Here is a 23229-nt window from a genome sequence, read left to right on the forward strand (position 1 = left end):
CATTTGCAAAAAAAAAAGGCAATCCAATACAGATTTTCAACATAAATTAATGGGACAAAACTTTAAAATTGGAAAAGCAACAATCTTTTCTGATTTCCTTTGGTGCAAAAATGTAGTATGTTTTGGCTACATATACATTAACTTATGAGAGCCAAGATTGCTGTATGTGAAACTGTGGTTTTCCTGGCTGTTCCTTGGCCGGGGGCAAGATGCAGCCCATGATGCCACATGGCATGTTAGGGGACATAGGGAGATGCAACCATGGAGCTCTCCAAAGGCTGGTAAGTCTGTGATTGTTTGACTTGTAGGTCAATCAGGGTCTGTAGCATTTATGTTGGTTGCCTGAGCAGCCCCATTATGTCCTGGTGCATCTCCCTCTTCCTATCCTTTTCCTGTTGGGATTCCTGGGCCTCTCTCCTCTTTGCTCTGTCTTTCTCCATGCCCCCCGCCATAGTGGTCCTTCTGCCCTTTTCTTCATGGTGCAGTGCAGCATTGGCTTGCAGGATCCCACTGAACATTCCTTAATCCTCTTCTTTCTCCTCCCCATCAGGGGCAGGCATTCTGTGGGAGTGGAGGAATCACACTCAGGGCTGCCAAGGCAGCAGTTCTTGATATAAAAAGACTGATGTACAATTGGATTTACAATCACAACAGATAGGGAAAGATAAGTTTCAAGCTCCCTCCCCTTATTCCCATACAAACTTTTAGTAAGACATGCTTAGTTGCACTTCAGCTTTGGAGCACCTTTGCAGAAGCACTGCTTTCCAGCCCCATAGTAAGCATAGTGCACCAGAGTTGAAGAAGAGAAAGGAATTTTTGTTTCACGAAACAATAAAATGTTGGTCCGTAATCTATGGGTATGAGTATAGGGCAGTAGCACTGAATATTGGCACAATTTTCCACAGGAGGTGGTGATTTTAGCTGATAGCTTACTCCTGGCAACAAAGGCTCAAACAGCATAGCTGCTACTGGCATCATGAAGCTACCTGGCCCCCTATGGCTCTAGCCAGTTGACTGCAGTGTTGCCTGCTGAAGTCACTGCAGAGTGGTGTGGGAAATTGTCTTACTGGGGAGGAAGCACTAATGCAGTCTGTGGAACGCTGTGCCTCAAAGAAGCACCCTGGCACCCCCATATTCACCATGGTGATATGATTATGATATGTTCAGTACAAAGTATGCCTCGTGAGGTATCATTTTAAAGTCTTAATCTGTTGGACATTAATGTCCTGTTGGATGGTATGTGCTATCATTGTATGTGGAGTTATGAAGTTTTGCTATGTGTGTGTTACTGAAATATGTTGTGAGGTAGGGAACCCCCACAACAAGCCTTTCAGATACAACAACGGAGAAGCCAGACAGAGTTGATGGCCCACTAAGAAGAATCCACACTCCCAAGGACTATCACAGGATCTGTGTACAATGAAGACTTCTCAGGGGGAGCACATAGACAATGGACACTGCTTGACTCATGTCACAGTAAAAGATCTTTCCAGCAAGCTGGAAGCATCTATAAAAGAGGGGAAGTGGCATCATCACTTGGCCTCACTCCCCTCACAACTCAACACCTGAAAACACGTCTGGAGGACAAAGACTTTGAATGGGGGAGATGGTCCCAGGCTGGAAAGGAGAATCCCAGCCTGTGTATTGAGGAATGATATCATCAGGGTGAGACACTGCTAGGTTTAAATCCTGTCTAGTTTATGGAACTCAGATTGTGATTTTACTTTTATTTCTTAGGTAACCAACTTTGATCTGTATGCTTATTACTGATAATCACTTAAAATCTATCTTTCTGTACTTAATAAAGCTGATTTATATTTTACCTAAAAACAGTGTGTTTTGCTTGAAGTACTTGGGGAATCTGCTCAGTGTGCAAAAGCTGGTGCATATCCTCTCCACATTGAGGGAGAGGCAGACTGGGTAATAAGCTTACAGTGGTCAGGCTTCTGACCAGGGCAAGATGACATAGCTCTGGGTGTGATGGGGTTGACCCCCCGCCCTTTCTGGGGTGCCACCGGATGTGCTGGGATCCCACTGAGCCCACCTGTCCTACCAGCCTGCTCCCTGAAACTACTGTGTCAGGCTCTCAAACCCCCTTCCAGCACACACACAGGTATGGACACACCCATCTGTAGAATCACACAGAGTCTGCAATTAGCTCTCTGTGGGAGGGCTCAGACAGGGGAATGCCAAGCTATCCTCTGGAGCGCAAACCCAAAGTTATATTGTCTTGCACTGTATAGAGAGATCTGTACCACGAAAGCTCATAAAAAATCGCCCTCTCCCTCAGTGTGGAGGGAGATATGCATAGCTTTTTGCCCCCCTCTTCCACCCCAGATATGAATTGCACAAACTGGGTTTTGGAATAAACAAAAAATAAGTTTATTAACTATAAAAGGGAAATTTTAAGTGATTATAAGGGATAGCGATTATAAGTGATAATGGAACAAAGCAGATTACTGAGCAAAAAAAACTCTAGCGACACCATCCTGGGACCGAATCACATCAGCCACCATCAGGGCTCATTCACCTACACATCTACTAATGTGATATATGCCATCATGTGCCAGCAATGCCCCTCTGCCATGCACATTGGCCAAACCAGACTGTCTACGTAAAAGAATAGATGGACACAAATCAGACATCAGGAACGGTAACATACAAAAGCCAGTAGGAGAACACTTCAATCTCCCTGGACATTCAATAATAGATTTAAAAGTAGCCAGTAGTAGACTTCAAAGAGAAACTGCAGAGCTACAATTCATTTGCAAACTTAACATCATTAATTTGGGCTTGAATAGGGACTGGGAGTGGCTGGCTCACTACAAAAGCAATTTTCCTTCTCTTGGTATTGACACCTCCCCATCAATTATTGGGAGTGGACCACATCCACCCTGACTGAATTGGCCTTGATATCACTGGTTCTCCACTTGTAAGGTAACTCCCTTCTCTTCATGTGCCAGTATATCTATGCCTGTATCTGTAATTTTCACTCCATGCATCTGAAGTGGTTTTTTTACTCATGAAAGCTTATGCCCATATAAATCTCTTAGTCTTTAAGGTGCCATTGAACTCCTCATTGTTTTTAAGGTTTATTTATAACATCCACAGGAAGGAACTCCAGGAAGATGAGAGATCAGCATCTTCAAAGACCCATTCTATTGTCTTTCCTAATGGCCGATTCAAACTGATTGCCTATTGTCTGGTGGGTGTTCCCCAAACACACACACAGTTGTAATTATTACATAGTCAATTTTCATAACTTCAGATACAGAACTGATACATGCATACAGATTGGATAATCACACTCAGCAAATCCTAACTTTTCCAATGATACCTTACGTCATAAATATAAAGGGAAGGGTAACCACCTTTCTGTATACAGAACTATAAAATCCTTCCAGGCCAGAGGCAAAACCCCTTCACCTGTAAAGGGTTAAGAAGCTAAGATAACCTCGCTGGAACCTGACCAAAATGACCAATGAGGAGAAAAGATACTTTCAAAGCTGGAGGGGGTAGGAACAAAGGGTCTGTCTGTCTGTCTGTGTGATGCTTTTGCCGGGACCAGGTCAGGAATGCTCTTCAGAACTTCTGTTAAGTTAGTAAGTAATCTAGCTAGAAATGTGTTAGATTTCCTTTTGTTAAATGGCTGGTAAAATAGGTTGTGCTGAATGGAATGTATATTCCTGTTTTTGGGTCTTTTTGTAACTTAAGGTTTTGCCTAGAGGGATTCTCTATGTTTTGAATCTGATTACCCTGTAAGGTATTTACCATCCTGATTTTACAGAGGTGATTCTTTTACTTTTTCTTTAATTAAAAGTCTTCTTTTAAGAACCTGATTGCTTTTTCCTTGTTCTTAAGATCCAAGGGTTTGGGTCTGTGTTCACCTATGCAAATTGGTGAGGATTTTTGTTAAGCCTTCCCCAGGAAAGGGGGTGTAGGGCTTGGGGGGATATTTTGGGGAGAAGATGTTGCCAAGTGGGCTCTGTGATCCCTGGGCAGTGGAGTTCACCACAGTGACCAGAGAGGTTACTGTCATAGTTAATGGGCATTGTGGGACAGCTGCTGGAAGACTGTTAGTGTTGACATAGGTCACACGAGTGTTTGCACTCACAGTGAATCAACTTTAGCAGGTTGATCATGGCTCACCACTGTTTAGGGAGGTGATTTTATTTAGTTGCTGTAACGGGGCGCTTTGAGTATAAACACATGCACAAAAAGGTCAATGCAGCACTTACGTCAACGTAACTTTGTAGTTTAGGCCAAGCCTCAGAGTCTACCTAGAGTCCCTGTCACTGATTTATCTTCCCCTGTGAAGCTGACCTGTGAGGCCCAACACCTGCAACAGCTCATAAAAGGGGTGGGGCTGGTGTCAAAACAGGACACTGGTGTCAGAAGAACAACAGTATAAAACCAGAGTGATAGTATGGTACCAACTTGCACTCAGTTTGAAAAGAAACCATTGCACAGTGCAGCTGAATGAACACTAAATCTAGAGAGACAAACATGCTTAGCTGCGTAGGAATGTATACAGCACAACCTGGAGAATCTTAGCTGTAACTAGGTGCAGTACTATGTGAATACTTCTGCCTTTCAACCCCGGTGCACTTTTAAGTGCACAAAATTTTCCTCACAAAATTCCCACAGAAGTTGAAGTGGAGCAGCTATGGGCACTAGCCCTGCAGCCATTTTGATATGCTACAGTCTTCCTAGCATCGTTTTACAGAGACTGTATTCAGAAATGTTGCACTAGCCTGTCATACATGTACCACAGATAGGCAGGCTAGCAGCTGTGGCAGATACTCCTGGGGATGGAGGTGCAGAAGCTATATATGGTAATGAGATTTAATTTTTTGTTCCCTTTTTTATGTGGATTTGCATTATGCATGTTAGGTGGTTTGTCCTCTGCAAGGCAAGTGGGCCCTGGGCCAGCCAACCCCTGTTCCAAGACATGCCCGTTTCAGGGTAGGTGTTCCATGAAAAGATCAGCTGTCAAGCTGGGAATGGGGAGTGGATGTTTTACTCAGATGATTATAATGCTCAGAAGGTAAAAAGACTGTGGAGATCTGTAGGAGGAGCTCAGAGTCTGGAGAGACTTGGTGGGAGACTCCCTGGAGCAGAACCTGAACCCTAGCAAGGGTGAGCTAGAGAAACTGGTAAGGATTACAGCATAGGCCCAGGAAGGAAGGCTGAGAAGTCCTGTCCCAAAGGCAAAGAAGTTTGAGCCCAGGAAGGAGGGCAGCTAGTATAGGGAGAGGCACTGGGAAGGACAACCAGGACAGGTTGTGGCTATGGAGGACAGATAGCCCCATTATTAAATAGGGCCAGGAACCCTAATAGAGGTTGCAGTAATGTCCTGCGGTTAAGGGGAGGAAGAAAGGACTAACTGGAGCCCAGGGGGACTGGAAGTTGAGCCTGCGAAGAGAAGGGCCAAAGGCTGCTGTGTGCCTGACATAGGTCCAGGTTGGAAATTTAATGTTTTCTTTGGACCCCAAATACCCGCAGAGCAGTGGACTTTTATGACTTCACCAGAGGGCCCAATTACCTCAGCAACTGAACTGTGCTGAAGGATGAGAGTCATTGAAAAGCCAGGATTTTTGTGTGTGTGTATGTATGTATATGTCATAGGGAAGGGGAAAATGACTCTAGCCAGAGCTAACTCAATAATATATTCTTAACTGTAGTCCCCAGTAGATCTTTCAGGACTATCAACTCAAAGAAAAACAACTTTAACAATCTCTATAAATTTACCCACACCCAAAGCACCTAACCTGTATGTTTCTGGCATTCCTGACTTAATAATAAATAACAATAACCATGTCTTCTTGCCACTCACCCCCTCCCTCTGAAATTTTTGCCAGCATGTGTCACTGATGTGTAATAACTCATCCTGAACTGTTCCATTCTCTTACTGCATGCCTTAAGGGAGGATCACATAATGGCAAAGAAAATGTGTCAACCGCTGCGGCCACTGTGAGATCTAATCCAACAAACTCATTATGCCTTTTATAAAAAAAATCATTGGCACAGGGTGTTATTCTGCATCTAAAAAAAAAAGGGGGGGGGTGGCATAACTAACACTCTTGGGTTAGTTATGTGGCTATTTAACTATGAACACCACAGTGAAGAAAATGCAAGAAGCTGTTCTTCATCAGCTATCGCTAATGCTAAACAGACCCTCCATTAGCTCTGACAATTGTGAAAATATTCTCTGACAGGACTAGAAATGTTTTATTTTCCCCATTGAGTGAAAATGCCACTCAGACCCTTAACTGCAAATATATATTAACACTATACTTTGCAGAGCTTAGAGTACTGGCTAGTACTCTAACTGCCAACCATCAAGCTTTCCTGTGAGTAAATATCATGCAGTTTAGGACATGATTTTTTTTGGAGACAAATGCTACAGGAAGGGTAACAAAAATATTTATGAATAGATTACAGAATGCATATAGTATAACCAGACTGAATTTTAGCTATTCCATTCAGCTATTCAGCTATTGCCTGAAGCTTTCCCCAGTAATGACTTACCTAGAAGCTTTTTTCCCCTCTAGAGCAAGATCCTTTAAACAGAATCTTAACTGTTAAAGCTTTTCAGATTGTGAACTTCTGAGAAACTTCTTCATTACTGTTGTACATTTTGAAATCTATTTTCAAATGAAAGGGAAAATGCAAAAGCCAGTGTGGACCAGAGAAATGTTCCCTATTTAGTTCAGGTGATCTGAGCAGCAGCACCTTGAGAACAGACAGTATCTAGTAATTATTAATGTTACTAACCAGAAAAAAACCCACAAGTTTTATTTTTATACTATGTTATATAGTATACATATGCATGAACACACGTACACACACACACACTTTATTTGTTATTATATACACACACATAAAATTGAAGAGAATAAGTGTAGTACAATAATTTTGAAAATATTAACATTATTTTAAATACACTTGCAGCAATGCACAAAGAAAGGCCAACATACTTGTGGAGAAAGAGACTGTAATGACCCAACCTCCTTTTGAAATATTAACAATTAACTTTGTGCAAGTGGGCAGTCAGGGGTAAAGTGAGGACATGGACTTAATTTTCAGCATAGGTAGCCCCGAAATAAAACCACTCTTTGAAGGCTTGTTTACCTGTGGATATTGGTTTTAGTTTATCTCATAACGATCAAGGCAGGCAAAAGACAGAGCTAATTAGCATTTTTCCTGTGGATAATAATTTGTCATATCTAATTCTTCTCAGGGAAACGACAATCACTTCTGAGCCTGTATAACTATCCCGCCACCCCACCCCAGCCGATCCCATCCCCCCCAAAATGGAAAGCTAAAAGGAGAATTACCTACATGCAATTCTTCTCTGAAGGGTGTCAGCTGTAATAAATCACCCCTCTTGGGGCTGTGATCTTAGTGTGAAACTGGCAGGAACGCCCAGAGCTCACAATTTTAAATTTGTTGGTAGAGCCTACAGTTGCCCCTGTTGCAGAACCATTGCAACCCCTACTGCTTCCAACTATCAGTTTCTTTGCTACAGAGAAAACCTATTTCCTTTAAGATGGAAAACATACATTGCTAAAAAAAAACAAACCCAACCCTCAGCTTGCAGTGAACTGGGTAGGCAAGAGGTATAGTCTATAAAGATGAAGAATTACAGACAAGTCAGTTTCTTTTCTCTAATGGGGCCAATTGTGAAAGATCACTCACTACTCATGGAGATTCAAAAACTACAGGAATGTCTTTATAAAAAACGATGAGGGAAAAACGACTCCAAAAGCCACAGGCACACTGCAAGATAGAAACTTGCGATATTTTAAAGTTTTTGTAATGGCAAAGGCCCTGATTCTGTAACGGACTCTGGACAGACATCTGCAACCATCTGGAACTCCCATGAAATCCCTCTAAGCCAAACCTGAATTCTTAATAAAAGGACGAGTCCAAGTAATAATGCTAGGAAAACTGTATATAAAATGCCATGTGGTTTTCCTGCAAATTTCTTTGGCAGGAACTAACTTGAAACAAACCTCTGTAGAAACCAACTTTCCTTGGAAACATGTCTCATGACTGTGAAATTGCAGACTTGCCAAAAGGAGGCAACAACAGAAACATTCACACATTTAGGTACTGATGGCTGGATTTTTAAAGGAACTTAGGTAACTAAAGATGCAGATAGGTACTTTTGAAAATCTCACAAGTTGCCTTCTGCATCTTTAGGCACCTCAATACCTTTAAAAAGCAAGCCATTAGTCTGCAAACACTTAAATGTTTGCCTAAACTTTAAGCACTTGAGTAGTCCCATTGACTTCAAGATCAGCATGATCTATTTACTACATGGCTTTCCAGCAAGGCTGCTTAATCTGAGGCTTTTGACTGGAGCCTCAGGTATAAGAGTTACTAAAAAATCTCAGAACGCTTATGAACATTATGGTCATGGTGGTGGAGACTGCAATTATTCCAGTTACGACAGTGGCATTTCCTTAAATAGAACAGGAATAGAGTGATGGAGCTTTTCCAGGTAGGCCACCAAAACGATTTCTTTAGTCCCTCTGTTATTTACTTAAAATGGATGATATAGAATATTATTTTATCTGTTTAAAATAGGTGTGTGGTTTTTTCCAGTGGCTAAGAGAAGCTCAAGATGGTAGTGGTGGTGTTAGCCATGAGCAAAAATGTCTTGTTATTCAATTTCTTATTGCAAGCAGGCAGGAGTCATACTGGAAATAAGTAGGTGGTGGTATTCTTCCAACCTCCACCCACGAAGTAAACTGTACCCACAAGACATATGGCTCACAGTAGATTGTGCAGACATTTAAGACATTGTCATACATGCTCTCGCTGCTTGGTTCCCCCTCATCTGTGTCCAAATAGACCTATAGGCTCCACTGGGCTCCTCATGCTTGGCTTCTCATCAGTAACACTTATACGTCCAACTTTGTTTCTTTGGTCCCTTTTTGAGGGCCTCATGCCCTAATGAGGTGTATTAGCCATCTTCTGTTTGACTCTTCCTTGACCTGGGCATGGGATGGAGAAGAGTGTTGGCATCTCACAAGCTTATGCTCTTGGGCTGCCAAAACAAGCTGGCATTCACCATTGATTGTGAAGATTTTCATAAAGTGATTCTCCTTTCCTGCATGCTTTGCTGAGCACTGAAATAAGTGTTGATGTTTAAAGTTTTTATTATCACTTGTCTCCTGAATTAGCTTCCTCTGCAATGAATAGGGTAGCTCACACCTCTCTGTTTACTGTTTCAAATTTCTGCAGATGCAAACAGACATCACTGTATCATCAAGCCTCAAAAATGTGAGTCCAATGTATCTCAGCAACCATGACATCTAGGCCCAGATATTTACATGCCTATACATGCCGACTACATGTGGTGTTCTCATCCAGTATACCAGATGCCCTGACCACAACTATGTGTGTGAAACCAGACAATCACTATGCTTTCAAATGAACGCAAACAGAAAATTGATAAAAGACAAAAATACACAATCACCCGTGGGAGAACACTTTTCACAGAGCAATCATTCCATATCAGACTCTTAGTCCCTCTCCTCAAAGGAAACCTGCACAACACCTTCAAGAGAGGAGCTTGGGAACTTAAATTAGTAACTCTGCTGTACATGAAAAATCATGGGCTTACTAGAGAAAATAATTTTATGGTTCATTATAATGATTTGTAATACACCCTACTGCCTGCTAATCTTAGTTATCCCCTTCATTTAAAGTTGTCTCCTACAGCATGTGTGAAACGCTTATGTTTAAACTGTCCCACTTTGTATTTAGCTCAGACATTCTTGTTACCTTTTCCAAACCTTAAGAAGAGCTCTGTAAAATTCAAAAGCTTGTACCTTCCACCAACAGAAGTTGTTCTGATAAAAGCTACTCCCTCACCTATCCTGTCTCTGAGATAGTTAAAGATATGTAAACATTGTTGTGCTGAGCATTGCAACAGTTAACTGTTTGAAGAGCCTAAATCTCATTTTCAAAAGGGATTTAGTCATTTAGGAGTCAAAATTTGATTGACAGTCAATTTGCAGTGTTGTTTTAGCTATGTTGGTCTCAGGATATTAGGTGGGTGAGATAATATCTATTATTAGACCAACTCCTGTTGGCTTTTGAGCTACACAGAGCTCTTCTTCTGGTCTTGACAGTCAATGGGATTTAGGCTCCTAAGGGCTAGATTTACAGAGAAACTTAGGCATGGCAAGGCTCAGCATCACATCCAACTTTTAGGCACCTTGAAAGTCACTGGGATTCACAAAGCCTGAGTTTGGTGCCCAGCCTCCCTATACAATAAATGGGGAGCGAGAAGTGCCTCAGAATGGCATTCACAAAAGCCAGTTTGCTAGGCTGCTCCCCACCAAAGCATGCCAATGGGAGATGCCAAGATGAAGGGTTATTCTAAGCCCTGCCCTCTATCACTGACATATGTGCCTAAGTCTGGGCTGAAGAGAGGTGCCTGTCTTTGGTTGGGTTTCTCAGCTGGAAACCCTTTATTGAGGTTAGACACCTGCACTGCTTTTACAAGAAGCTGGGTGAGGACGACCTCCTTCGTAACTTGTAGCCCTGTAGGTACAAGGGAACTCACCTGTGATGTAGCAGACCCCTGGTTGAACCCTCTGCCCGAGAAAGAATCATGGGGCCAGAGAAAGCACACTTATGAGAATGACTTGGTAGGCTGGTGGTAAGAGCACTCCCGAGAGGTGGGAGACCCAGGATCCAGTCTTCCTGTTCCAATGACTTTTTAAAATTATTTAGCCACAGTGGTTCAGCTTCAACAGAGAGATAAGGGAGCCCCACATCAGAATATCCCATAACCAAGTGGCTACTGCATTTCCCTGAGAGACGGAGATACCTGTTCAAATCCCTTCTTTTCAGGTGGAGGGGGGACTTGAACTAGGGTGTTTCTCCCATCCCAACTGAGTACCCTAATCACTAGGCTAAAAAGGAGGTCATCCTCCCAGCAGCCACTTTGTGTAAGCTCACCAATAGGGGCCCAATCCAGTGGGTGAGTGCTGAGCATGCGTATCAGATCAGGTCTCCTGAATTAGGGGAGGGACACCTATCTTCCCGCAGTTTGTGCATTGCTCTGAGGCTTAGCCCTCCAGACACCTGGTGTGGGGTTGCAGTGCACATGTCCACAGGAAGAAGCCTAGGTACCTGGGGAATTTGAGTACAAAGGTTTGGGCACTGAAAGAGCTTGGGAATCTACAGTACTCGGCAGCAGTTCAGTGGGGTGGGGGATTGTGATTCCCAGTGCGGCCTGATTCCACAATTTAAGTGCCTAAAGTGACATCTAGAGGCCTAATTTCTTTTGTGAATCCAGCCCAAAGTGCCTATGCCACTTCTGAAAAGGAGATTTAGGCTCCAAAATCAGTTCAGCATTCCAATGCTGAACACAACAATGCCTAAATACCTTTAAAAACCTGGGCCCTAGAAACTAAAATTATGTTTTGTTTTGAATGAAAGATTAGCTTCCATAGAATAAGAAGCCAGCATTTCAAGAGATGCAGGAATGCTATACTGGCTACAAGCAAGTATGCTCTCTAGGTAAAGGAAGGAGACCTGCTGGAGTATGCATACTACAAACTTGTCCAGTCTATGCTCTTATCAATTACGGTACAGAATACAAGGCTCACCAGTCTCTTACCTTAGGAGAGGAAATAGTTTCCAGTGTTTTAGGTCTCTTTTAGAATCAGGGCACAGGGGAAAAAAACAACACTCAGTGCTGAGAGAAGCCATCTCGAATCATCTGAGTGAACATCAGGGTGGCTGATTTATAGCCTTATATAGTACCACATGGTGGCAGCTATTAAGTACTGTATTACAATCACCTATTGTAATGGATAGAGAAAGTCAAATGTTAGTTTGAATATTTTTTTTTCAGTTATGCTTTCTCATCTTGTCTCTTTACAGGTGAATAGCGTCCTGCTTATTTCCAGAGTAGGTTAAGTGAGTATTTTATTTTAACAGTTTGACAACAACAACAAAAAAGGAAGAAAAGAACAGCGGGGAGGGGGACTCATAAGAATTAACAGAGAAACACAGACAGGGCTGATTGGCTGAAACCAAAGGAAGGTAGCACCAGAACTCAAAGTTGGTTTCCAGTGCCAAGGTTAAAAGATATAGACTAGAATTTAGCAAGGGTGAAATCATCTATCAAAACCTAGGTTCTTGTGCAGGTATAACTCAGTAGCAGTATCTTCAAATTGCAATTTGACAGAATTTTTAAAAAAAGGAATTTAAGAAAAAATGCAATATTTTGTAATAGAGCACTATGCTGTTTGGGCTCTGACTTTTCTAACTGCAGCTCACATTGCCCATGCTCCAGCCTTAGAAGCACAGTCCTATTTCATATTGGGGCACAGGGTCTTTTAAGAGCGGGCATGATACTGTAGGAAAAATATTGCTTGATTAGGAAAGAATTCTAACTAACTTTGGAAGGAATTTAGGATGCATCTCTAGCACCACCTTAATCTTAAAAAGGTAGGCCATGATTCTCCATTGCCTTACACCTTGTGGTGCAATCATTTACACTTGGCCAAAGTGGTTGTAAAATTCTACATTCTGATCTGGTAGTCTTTTTACACTCGCTTATATTCTCCAAAGGGGTTTTAAGTTGGATAAATGTAACTTACACCCACTTTAAGGCCCCTTTACAAGCAGATCTTCTGATCCCTTCCCAGGTGCTGTTTTATTATCTGTACAGGGGTGAAGATGTACTTCCATCCTTTGTAAATAAGCTACAATGGTCTGCAAGCATTTTGTAGAGATATGAATCAGATATCAGCTATAAAGGTGACATCTGAAGTTGTCAGTGCTGTACCTGTGTCAGAAGTCTAAGATACAAGGATGTGGGTATACATCCCAATCACCAGATTTGTCTAAGGTCCACAGCACATTCCTCAAGAACAGGGATTCTCAACCTGGGGAGCAGGAGTGTGAACAGGTGTCACAGGGTTGTGACCGTCCCCCAACCCTTCCCACATTGCTAAAGGGAAGGAGAGGCCTGTTTATATGGGAAGAGAGTTTCCATATGGAAAAGGCTGAACACCACTGCGCCAGAACACAGGATGATTGTTACTAGAGACACAGTTTAAACTTTCATAAGATAGAAAATAAGATTTCCAAACTTGACAAGGAACTTTCTTCATTTTAAGACATCAGGACAGACCTAGAATAAAAATCTTTGCTCTTCATGCTGTGGGATTAATTTGATAGCTTTCTATGGCAAGAAAATTTGGAAGTCCTGCAACATCTTTTCCTCATTGTTGTTGATCTGGTAAGCATTATCACTAACCAGGACATCTCTATTGATCAAAATCTGGAGCCTTACTTTACAGTCCTCAGGACCCATCTGAGGTGACAAGGGACCATTGTCTATCTCCTTCAGGAAGATCCTATGAGACAGAAACTGGCTGACAGGCTATTTGCTCTGGAGCCTCATAGATTATGGCTGTAACATTTGGGAGTTTAGGGCCTTTTGTTTCTGTCACAATGGTGGAGGACCTTGAATGTAGTGAGTACTGAGATTTACTGGTAATATTCCAATGGTTTGATCCTTCAATCTGAACTGAATAGGTGTACCATCACTCTTAACCTTTTGGTCAAAATCCTCGCTGTTCTTGAGTAAACCAATTCCAGGAAACATGTCTCTTAGAAATTTCAGTGCACAAGGGGAAAAAAAAGCCTACACAATTTAGAAACTTGTTCAACATTTATTTTCTTTATTGTAAAAGTGGTATTAATAAATGATAATACACTCTATGTGATCAAATAACAGTTTTAACTGTTGGTTTTAACTACTGGTTTCTCCAACAGCAGGGTTGTTGTTTTTCTGTGGGGTGGGAAGGTTCTAAAGTGCATCTCAGGACAACTTTATAACACTTTACCAAAAAAGACCCCAGCCATCTCCTTTTGGCTTTTTAATAAACTGTCAACAAAGGTGGCAATACAACCACAAGACACAATATAATTAACGTTCTTTAAATTCTGTACCACTAAATATACTGTATGCATAACAGTTTGCTACGTCTTCCATTAAGATATTTAACATTTACTATATAAGTTTCTATAAATTAAATGAAGCATTCTTTATGGAAGGTATAAAAACACCAATTCCTTTCTCTACAATACTGTAACTTATCAAAAAACAACAACAACAAAAACCCCCACAGATGAACCAACACAGGAATCTTGAATAAATGTAATATAGCTGAGGCGATAATATCAGTAATAGCTTATCTTCGTAGTAAACATTAGCCTTATGCGTATCCCACTTGAATTCATTTAATTAAGAAGCTGAAAAGAAAAGGAAAATATGATTAAATGCTGAAAAATGCATAGGAAACGTGGTATCACAAAATTATTTTAGAAGAATCAACAAGGACTTTAAAACTTAAATTCATTAATGGGGGCAGAGATAGGAAGGCCTCAAAATTACATAGGGTGAGAAGCATGAATATGATATGATAAGAAACTGGAAGACAATGAATACTTTTAAAGGGGATATGGTTAGAGCCATGGGAGGGAAAAGATGAATTTAGCAGTGACAGTTTGGACAGACTAGATGGGAAACAGGTGAGAACAAGTTTCAGAGTAGCAGCCGTGTTAGTCTGTATTCACAAAAAGAAAAGGAGGACTTGTGGCACCTTAGAGACTAACAGCTCACGAAAGCTTATGCTCAGATAAATTTGTTAGTCTCTAAGGTGCCACAAGTCCTCCTTTTCTTTTAGGTGACAACAAGTGGGTGAGGTGAGATAGGACAAGGTTACAGTAGCAAGACGGGAAATTATCCTAATTTTTGTGGGAGCGAAGCTCCATTCTTTCAGTGCTGACAGAGGAAGACACCTGCTATCCAGAACTTATCAACACTGAAAGAATGGAGCTTTGCTCCCACAAAAATTAGGAGCTTCACATGAAGGGAACGTATCTCCAATGAATTCCACTTCTGGGTGGCTTAGGAGCCCCGATGAGGCTGAGTTGTCTCTCAAGCAGTCATCTAACTATGCTGCTTCTTCCTGTAGAGCAAATAAAATGATGATGGACAAGCTGAGAAGTTGGAAGGTGGCCGAAAAATGGCAGTTTGGGTATTGAGTATTCCTGAGAGTTAGCCAGATTTGAGGTATGTAGCCTATTTTGCAGAATGACACAAGCTTGAACATGAATCTCAGTAAATATTATTTAGAAATAGATTTACCAGTTCATAAATTCCAAGTAAATCCATTTAATTGTGCAAAAAGTCAAGCTAGTAATAACTATTGACTAAAACCCCTGAACATAAAAGCATCTAGTCCGTCATAAACAGATTATACCCTTACTTTTAACCCTTTGTCTGTCTGAACAAATATTCCTTCTGTTAAATACTGTCTTACAAAAAACATGTGACATAACATTGCCTGCCTTACTAACAGGTGATTATTTGACTCCCCCAAAATAATCCTACTTAACTTCCTTCAGCTTGTGTTGAGCTATTGAAACAACTGTGTGGAAATGTAGCGAGGGTCTATATGGAGAGCATATAGGATTCATGTACTGAAATGAGCTCATGCAATGTCAAAGGACATTTCTAATTACCATAATGCTCATATTTTCTGAGTGTACTCAAGGAATTTTTCAGCTACATGGTATTTCACCATTTGTCTTTATTTTGGTTGCATGAACTGGTATTCTCCAAGCAATCATCCAACAGTTCGTGTTTGATTTTATTTCATAATATACCTATTACAAATCTGAGGTGTGGTCTCTGGTATGACTTTTTTATATTTATAATGACATGCCGCAGATTAGTTCCTCTTGTCTGTTGCTCAGTGCTGATGGGGTTATCCTTCCCTTCTTAGTTTCTTTATCTTTTCTCCTAGGTTTACTTATTTTAATAGCACTTGAATATAATGGCTACTAATGATAACACACTGACCATAAAACATTATTTTACAATAGTAACCACCATATAAAAACATAAATTAAGAGACAGTACTGACGGACGTCCAGAGACTTAAACAAATATTTCTCATAATTTTTGCAGTTGTAGAAAACATCTAAAATCAAGCGATAAAAAGGAAAAGAAATCAGAAATCTCATGAAGACTCTGAATTTGAAGGGACAGTTAAAGACTTCCAAGTGAAGGTTAATGGATTAGCTGTTTTTGAGCCTGAAGACCTTTATTTATGCCCCAAACAGGTAAAGTAAAGGAAGAGGCAGAGCCAGTTATTATATAAGGGCTTGATTGAAACCCCATACATATCAATGGGCTTTGGATCAGTACATTTTGGATCAGGCTTTCAATGTGCCTCAACCCTATCCTAAAGAAACCAGTGCTAGGATTGTTAAACCTCCTCACCTTCTGCAGCTGAGACTGCTCATGCAGGGGCTAATTAGAGCCAAGTGTCATAGTAATGCTTTGTGACCTGAACATCGCAGGGCAATGGACTGTACCTCCTTTTAAAAATAATTAGCTGAATTGAACAACACATTAATCAATGCTTATCACCAAGTCACAGAGCTTACAAATTAGTTCTTCTGTTTCTTTTCTTGGGAAAAACTAAACTGTTGTCAGAAGTGTTATTCTATGGAGACACTGAGTAAACGTTTGCTTAATTGATTATCACAATTGTTTTATTAAGGAGCTACTGTCTCTTTGTTTATGTGGTTTTAGTAGTTTAAAGTGGCACTATCAACTTGAACTGTATTAATTAGGAGAGTTTAAAATCGTTTCTGTTGGTATGTCTGCCCCTTCCAAATGTTTGTAAGTTTATAATGATCTCTTTTTTATAATTTTATATAAGATAATTTTATAATCTCTTTTATAATTATCTCTCTTTATTTAAAAATGTATGTGCCCGGCCTGCTAATAGGTAACAGAGCCTCCCAAATAAATGGGGAATGGGAGAAGGGCAAGTACTGACTTAAACATGGGAGATGAAACAATTTCAGACAAGTGTAAACTTAATGTTCTAATTAATCTGTCATCTTGTTGTCAACTTTATTTACTCTCAGAAAAATGCACGGGTGACAGTGATGATAAAAAATGGCAACTGTTTTCAAAGAAGTGGAATATAGTTGATTTCCAGTGATGATGGTGAGGGATAGGCAGCTGAAGAGCCTGCTGACAGCGGATGGTATCTATCAGTTGATCAATCAGAGCACCAACACTGGAATACCTTCATGGGGACTATGACGGAACTCCAGCATGTGTACTTGTGCAACCCTGGTTGGGAACATGGAGTCACATACATGTATATACAGTAACTCCTCACTTAACGTTGTAGTTATGTTCCTGAAAAATGGGACTTTAAGTAAATGAGGTTAAATATATATATTGGGGTAAAATGTGACTTTAAGCGAAACGATGTTAAGCGAATCCAATTTCCCCATTAACACCCCCTATTTACATGAATTCTTATGGGGAAATTGGATTCGCTTAACATCCTTTCGCTTAAAGTCACATTTTACCCCAATATATATATATACACACACAGTATAAGTTTTAAACAAACAATTTTATACTGTACACAGCAATGATGATTGTGAAGCTTGGTTGAGGTGGTGAAGTCAGAGGGTGGGATATTTCCCAGGGAATGCCTTACTGCTAAATGATGAACTAGCACTCGGCTGAGCCCTCAAGGGTTAACTTGTTGTTAATGTAGCCTCACACTCTACAAGGCAGCACGAATGGAGGGAGGGGAGACAGCATGGCAGACAGAGACATCCTCTGTGTGTGTGTGTGTGTTGCACATTTCCCCTTTAAGTACGCTGACCCACTCTTAAGTACACTGCCTTGTTAAGTTAATCAGGAAGCTGAGACCACAGCTGCTGCCAAGAAGCTCCCTCCATCCTGAGCCCTGTCATGTGTCCCCCTGCTCTATGGAGACGGGGTAAGTGGGGTGCAGGAGCAAGGGGAGGGGGACACCCTGACATTAGCCCACGCCCCTCCCTCGCCCCCCCCCCCGCACAGGAAGCAGGAGGCTTGGGGAGCAGCTCCAAGGCAGAGGGCAGGAGCAGCACATGGCAGTGGGGGGAGGCTCAGCTGAACTGCCGGCAATTGATAGCCTGCTGGGCGGCTGCTGCACAGGGAACTTAGGGGAGCGGAGAGCTGATATGGAGGCTGCCGGTCCACCCTGGTTCCAAGCCCCCACCAGCGAGCTGCAATGGGCTGTTCTTCCTGCAAGCAGTGGACAAAGCAGGCGGCTGCCAAATGACCTTAGAAGGGAGCATTGCACAACTTTAAACGAGTATGTTCCCTAATCGATCAGCAATATAACAACAAAACAACATTAACCAGGAAAACTTTAAGTGCGGAGGTAGCCGTGTTAGTCTGTATCCACAAAAACAACAAGGAGTCTGGTGGCACCTTAAAGACTAACAGATTTATTTGAGCATAAGCTTTTGTGGGTAAAAACTCCACTTTTAATTGAGGAGTTACTGTACTCTGCTTCTGACTGTGGGTTTCATTTCACAGCCCCCCAAACTTACCCCTTCATCATCCAAACTCCTATTCTTCATTGCTCTTCTTGAAGACAAATATAAAGGAGATTTGCAGTTTCTCAGCCCTTGCTGAGTCACTAATTTAATCACTCTGCTTATTAAGGCCTAACTTTTACTCTAAGCCCCCTGCAAATACATAATTGTTCGAAGACCAGACCTGGCATTAAATTGCTCCCAAGGGGAGGGGAACTTAATGATAATGAGCCCCTATACCTGATAAAGATTACTTCCTCTGCCATGCTTGTTGGCATATTGGAGGGCAAAGGACCCACCACATGCACACTCATATATACAGTAGATTGATAGCAGCCACATGAAGGCTGCTTTTCTCTCGGTGCCTCTACTTACACCTTTCCTCCCCTAAGTTGCAGAGCTAGACTCATCTCAATGTAGCCATTATTCATTAATTTACTTTCTGTCTTGCATGTATTTCTGCTCATACAATGGCTCTCAAACTTTCCAGACTACTGTACCCCATTCAGGAGTCTGATTTGTCTTGCATACCCCAATTTGCACCTCACTTAAAAACTACTTGCTTACATAAGAACAGCCATACTGGGTCAGACCAAAGGTCCATCCAGCCCACTATCCTGTCTTCTGACAGTGGCCAATGCCAGGTACCCCAGAGGGAATGAACAGAACAGGTAATCATCAAGTGATCCATCCCGTCGCCCATTCCAAGCTTCTGGCAAACAGAGGCTAGGGCTACCATCCGTTCCCATCTTGGCTCATAGCCATTGATGGACGTATCCTCCATGAATTTATCTAGTTCTTTTTTTAACCCTGTTATAGTTCTGGCCTTCACAACATCCTCTGGCAAGGAGTTCCACAGGTTGACTGGGCGCTGTGTGAAAAAATACTTCCTTTTGTTTGTTTTAAACCTGCTGCCTATTAATTTCATTTGGCGGCCCCTAGTTCTTCTGTTATGAGGAGTAAATAACACTTCCTTATTTATTTTCTTCACACCAATCATGATTTTATAGACCTGTATCATATCCCCCCTTAGTCGTCTCTTTTCCAAGCTGAAAAGTCCCAGTCTTATTATGGCCATTCCATGCCCCTAATCATTTTTGTTGCCCTTTTCTGAACCTTTTCCAATGCCAATATATCTTTTTTTAGATGGGGTGACTACATCTGCAGGCAGTTATAGAAAAATCAGACATAAAAATATAAGTGTCACACAACACTATTACTGAAAAATTGCCGACTTTATCATTTTTACCATATAATTATAAAATAAATCAACTGAAATATAAATATTGTACTTACATTTCAGTGTATAGTATATAGGGTGGTATAAACAAGTCATTTTCTGTATGAAATTTTAGTTTGTATTGACTTCGCTAGTGCTTTTTATGTAGCTTGTTGTAAATCTAGGCAAATATCTAGATGAGTTGATGTATCCCCTGTAAGACCACCATTACCCTAGGGGTTCACATATCCCTGGTTGAGAACCACTGCTCAAATACACACATAAAAGCCTCTAGCATCTGCTCATGAGGACAAAGACTATGAAGAACACGAATGATCAGAGAGCAGAGGGAGGTCTTTTGGCTGAGTCTATGCCTTCATAGACTTTTTCTTTAATTAATTGGTGAATGTAGATCAGAAATATTGACAGAATTAGGCTAATAGTTCTGAACAAACAGCCACATTGAAGAATTGAGAAGGAAAAACAGTATGAAGAGGCTTAATTTTTTGCTTTCTTCATAAAGTGGGGTAAAATAGGCTAGATATCTAAATACATGGCTTGAGAGGTGGTTTTAAAGGATTTAAAATTGTTGGACCCAAGAGCATTCTGAGGGACTGTATTGATGAAACCAAGTAGGGATATTGGTTTGATATCAACAAACCAAGGACTGGTAGTGTTTAAGAAAAAGGGAACTGTGAAGAATTTGTCTGCATGGAGAACGAGCAAGTAGACAATAGTCTCAAAAAAAAATTGGTAGCTCATTTCGGGAAAGCACCCAACGGTTATCTGAATCTTATCAAAACCTCTTGAGACTGAAAAATTGGGCAGGAGGTCTCACAAGAGAAAAAAGACTCCTTCACAAGAATCTTGGGACTTCCTGCTTTTGGGTTTGACCAAAAATACTGTGAAAACAGCGGTTATCCATTCGGCTTCCAGCTTGATACAGGAAGTGCAAAGATGCACAAAAGCATTTAAAAATAGAGAAGCCAAACTTTGAACCAAAAATATGTTCAATTAAGGTTCAATGTGACTTTGGGGTGAAGGGTGGTTTTGTCTGTATTGTAAGCAAACCTATTTGCTCATCTCCAGCCCACGTGGAGAAAAGAGGGAATCATAATGTTTTGGTGGAGAGGCAGATGCATATGTACTGGTAATAGAGCTTAAACAGGGTAAAAGTGGAATTTATAGGAGTTACTGTAGGTCCACATTCATGAACAACATGTTATTTGACTACTTATGGACAACAAATAGCACTGCAAAGCAAAGTACTGCAGGAAGCCCATCCACAGGGTAAACTGGAAAACGGTTTATTTTGTGCTATATTGTGCATGTAACTGAAAGCTGACTGGTAAGTAGAAGTAAATTTGGAATTTCATTGCAAAGGAGAAGTCTTCTATAAGAGGGACAGTCAGGAATGGAAAGGAGGCAGCATTGGTGAAAGAGAATTAATCAGAAACAGAAGAGGACATTTGGGGAGAAAATAACATCAAAAAAATCTGTATGGACCTTCAACAAGAAAACTTGCATCGAAACTGGAGAGAGACCCACGGCAGTAACTGAAAGTACGTTCTTTAAATTGCATTGCCTTAAAGCATACGAGAAAATCACAGAATGCACTTGTCATCTTATTACTCTGTTTATTATTATTACTCATATTCTTTACTGTGCTTATTTTGCTCTGCACAGACTAAATGAATAATTCCCCATGTGACTGAAATACAGTAGCTCATATAGTTTCACTCTCTTGCAGTGGGAACATACCAGTTTAAATATTTTTGCAAGCAAGCTACAAAACAATGTTCTCACATAAGAGAGCAGCTTATAAATGCTTTCTGGGTAGGGCAGGAGGGAAAATGTTCAAGATCACTACAAAAGAAAGTAACCCATTATTTCAACGTTAAATGCCAGCAATTCAAAAACTGTTATTTCAGCAAAATGGAGAAATCCCAACACTCTTCTGCTAGAACGGTGGACTTGCAAAGGCATGAGAAGGCATGAGAAGTCCCCTCTACGGAAAAATGACTGACTCTGGAAGAAGCGGTTCAGTACATATTTAAGCAAACTTTTGTTCTTCTTTTATTATTGTTATATTTTCCCAGCAAGAAATCTTTATGTTAACCCCAATCATGAGCATATCTTGTGATTGGCATTTGGTCCCAGTTTGCCTATTGCCACATTATTTTTCATTGTGTAAAAATGTATTGAAAACAAGAGTAAAAATTTTTAAAAATTCATTATGGCAGAGACTGGAGCAGCTTCAGAAGAAAACACTACGTACATTACTCTGTACTGTAAAGTCCGAAATTAATTTATCACACAAATAATGGAGCTCACAGAGGGTGAACAATATGCAAATGTGCTGTATCACATTATTTTTTCTGTGGTGAAAAGAAAACCACACACACACATACACACACTCAGAGCTTCTGCCCTCCCGCCATTTTCATTCGTTCTATGCATTTATTTTTTCTCACCAAAGGGATCAACAGCTGAAGTAACAATGGCAGAGGCAATACAGGAGTGAGGGGGCAGCGAGCAGCAGCATTCCTACCATATTGTTTTATGTACTTTTATAAAAGGAAATAACCTCCTTTCTCCAGTCCTTGGCTCTTGATTTATCTTCATTTGATTTCATCTTGATAGATCTTCACCTCATTGAGGTCAGTGATGGCAGGAGAGAGGATGAATGCAAGGAGACATGTAATTTCTTAAATCCTTTATTGATGCACACTTCTTCAGGAAAGATTTATATTATTGTTCAGTGACAAACAGCACACGAGTAATTTAGTATTTGTAACTTTCTCTGAAGAGGGAGGATGGTGGATTTGTGATGTTGCTTGTAGCTCTGTTTACACAGCATGAAAGTCATTTCAAACATTACTTTTTAAATGCATGCAAATATGAGCTGAAAAAGAAACCCAAACAGGCACCACCCTACTTTTTTTCAAGACTGTCCAATGTTATAATTAAAATATATCACTACTAGGTTTCATTTTTAGGGCCAAATTCTCAGCTGATGCAAACAGGCATAGCTCCCTCTGGCCCTTCATGTTCATGGCACAAGTGAGATTTACCAGCCCAAAGAAAACAAAAGGTAACAACCATTTACCATGTATCCACCAGCTGCACAATGTGAAGAACTCAAAGAAGTAATGGGATATTTTATTACTCAAATACAAACTGGAGATTATTCAACAGAAGTCAGGTTAGGTAAGGATTTCCTCTACTGCATAACATGTACATCAATACAAAAAAGAAACTATATTCTATGTGATACTATACAAAGCAGAACAGAAGAAAGGATGAAAAGCAAAAGATAGGAAATGAGCACTGAGAACACTGAGAAAGAACATTGTGAAAAAGAATTACCTGGTACCACTGTGAATAACACATTTGGTATTTTTTATATATTTATCATCATGTGGATAAATTTGGAGGATTAGCGGTAAAAGGAAAACAATTTATAAGGCTACTAAAATACCAGGGGAGGGAGATAAAGAATACAGACCAACAAAAAAAAAAAGGGGGAGAGTAAATAAGTACTACAGAATTTTTTT

At 40.7% G+C, this 23229-nt stretch overlaps 1 protein-coding gene across 3 annotated transcripts in view; it reads right to left on the reverse strand.

Moving 5' to 3' along the window:
- Positions 1 to 13729: 13729 nt before the first annotated feature.
- TUSC3 (tumor suppressor candidate 3) overlaps positions 13730 to 23229 on the reverse strand; it is a 293191-nt gene continuing 283691 nt past the window's right edge. Inside the window, exon 11 of one of the 3 annotated variants that reach the window (XM_074951349.1) lies at positions 13730 to 14298. In XM_074951349.1, the coding sequence (XP_074807450.1) occupies positions 14287 to 14298 (12 nt within the window). In that variant the 3' untranslated portion in view covers positions 13730 to 14286. The remainder of the gene's footprint in view (positions 14299 to 23229) is intronic. The other 2 variants (XM_074951348.1, XM_074951347.1) reach the window with 2 other exon arrangements.

Source organism: Natator depressus, chromosome 4 (genome assembly GCF_965152275.1).
Source record: "Natator depressus isolate rNatDep1 chromosome 4, rNatDep2.hap1, whole genome shotgun sequence".
NCBI classification, from domain to species: Eukaryota; Metazoa; Chordata; order Testudines; family Cheloniidae; genus Natator; species Natator depressus.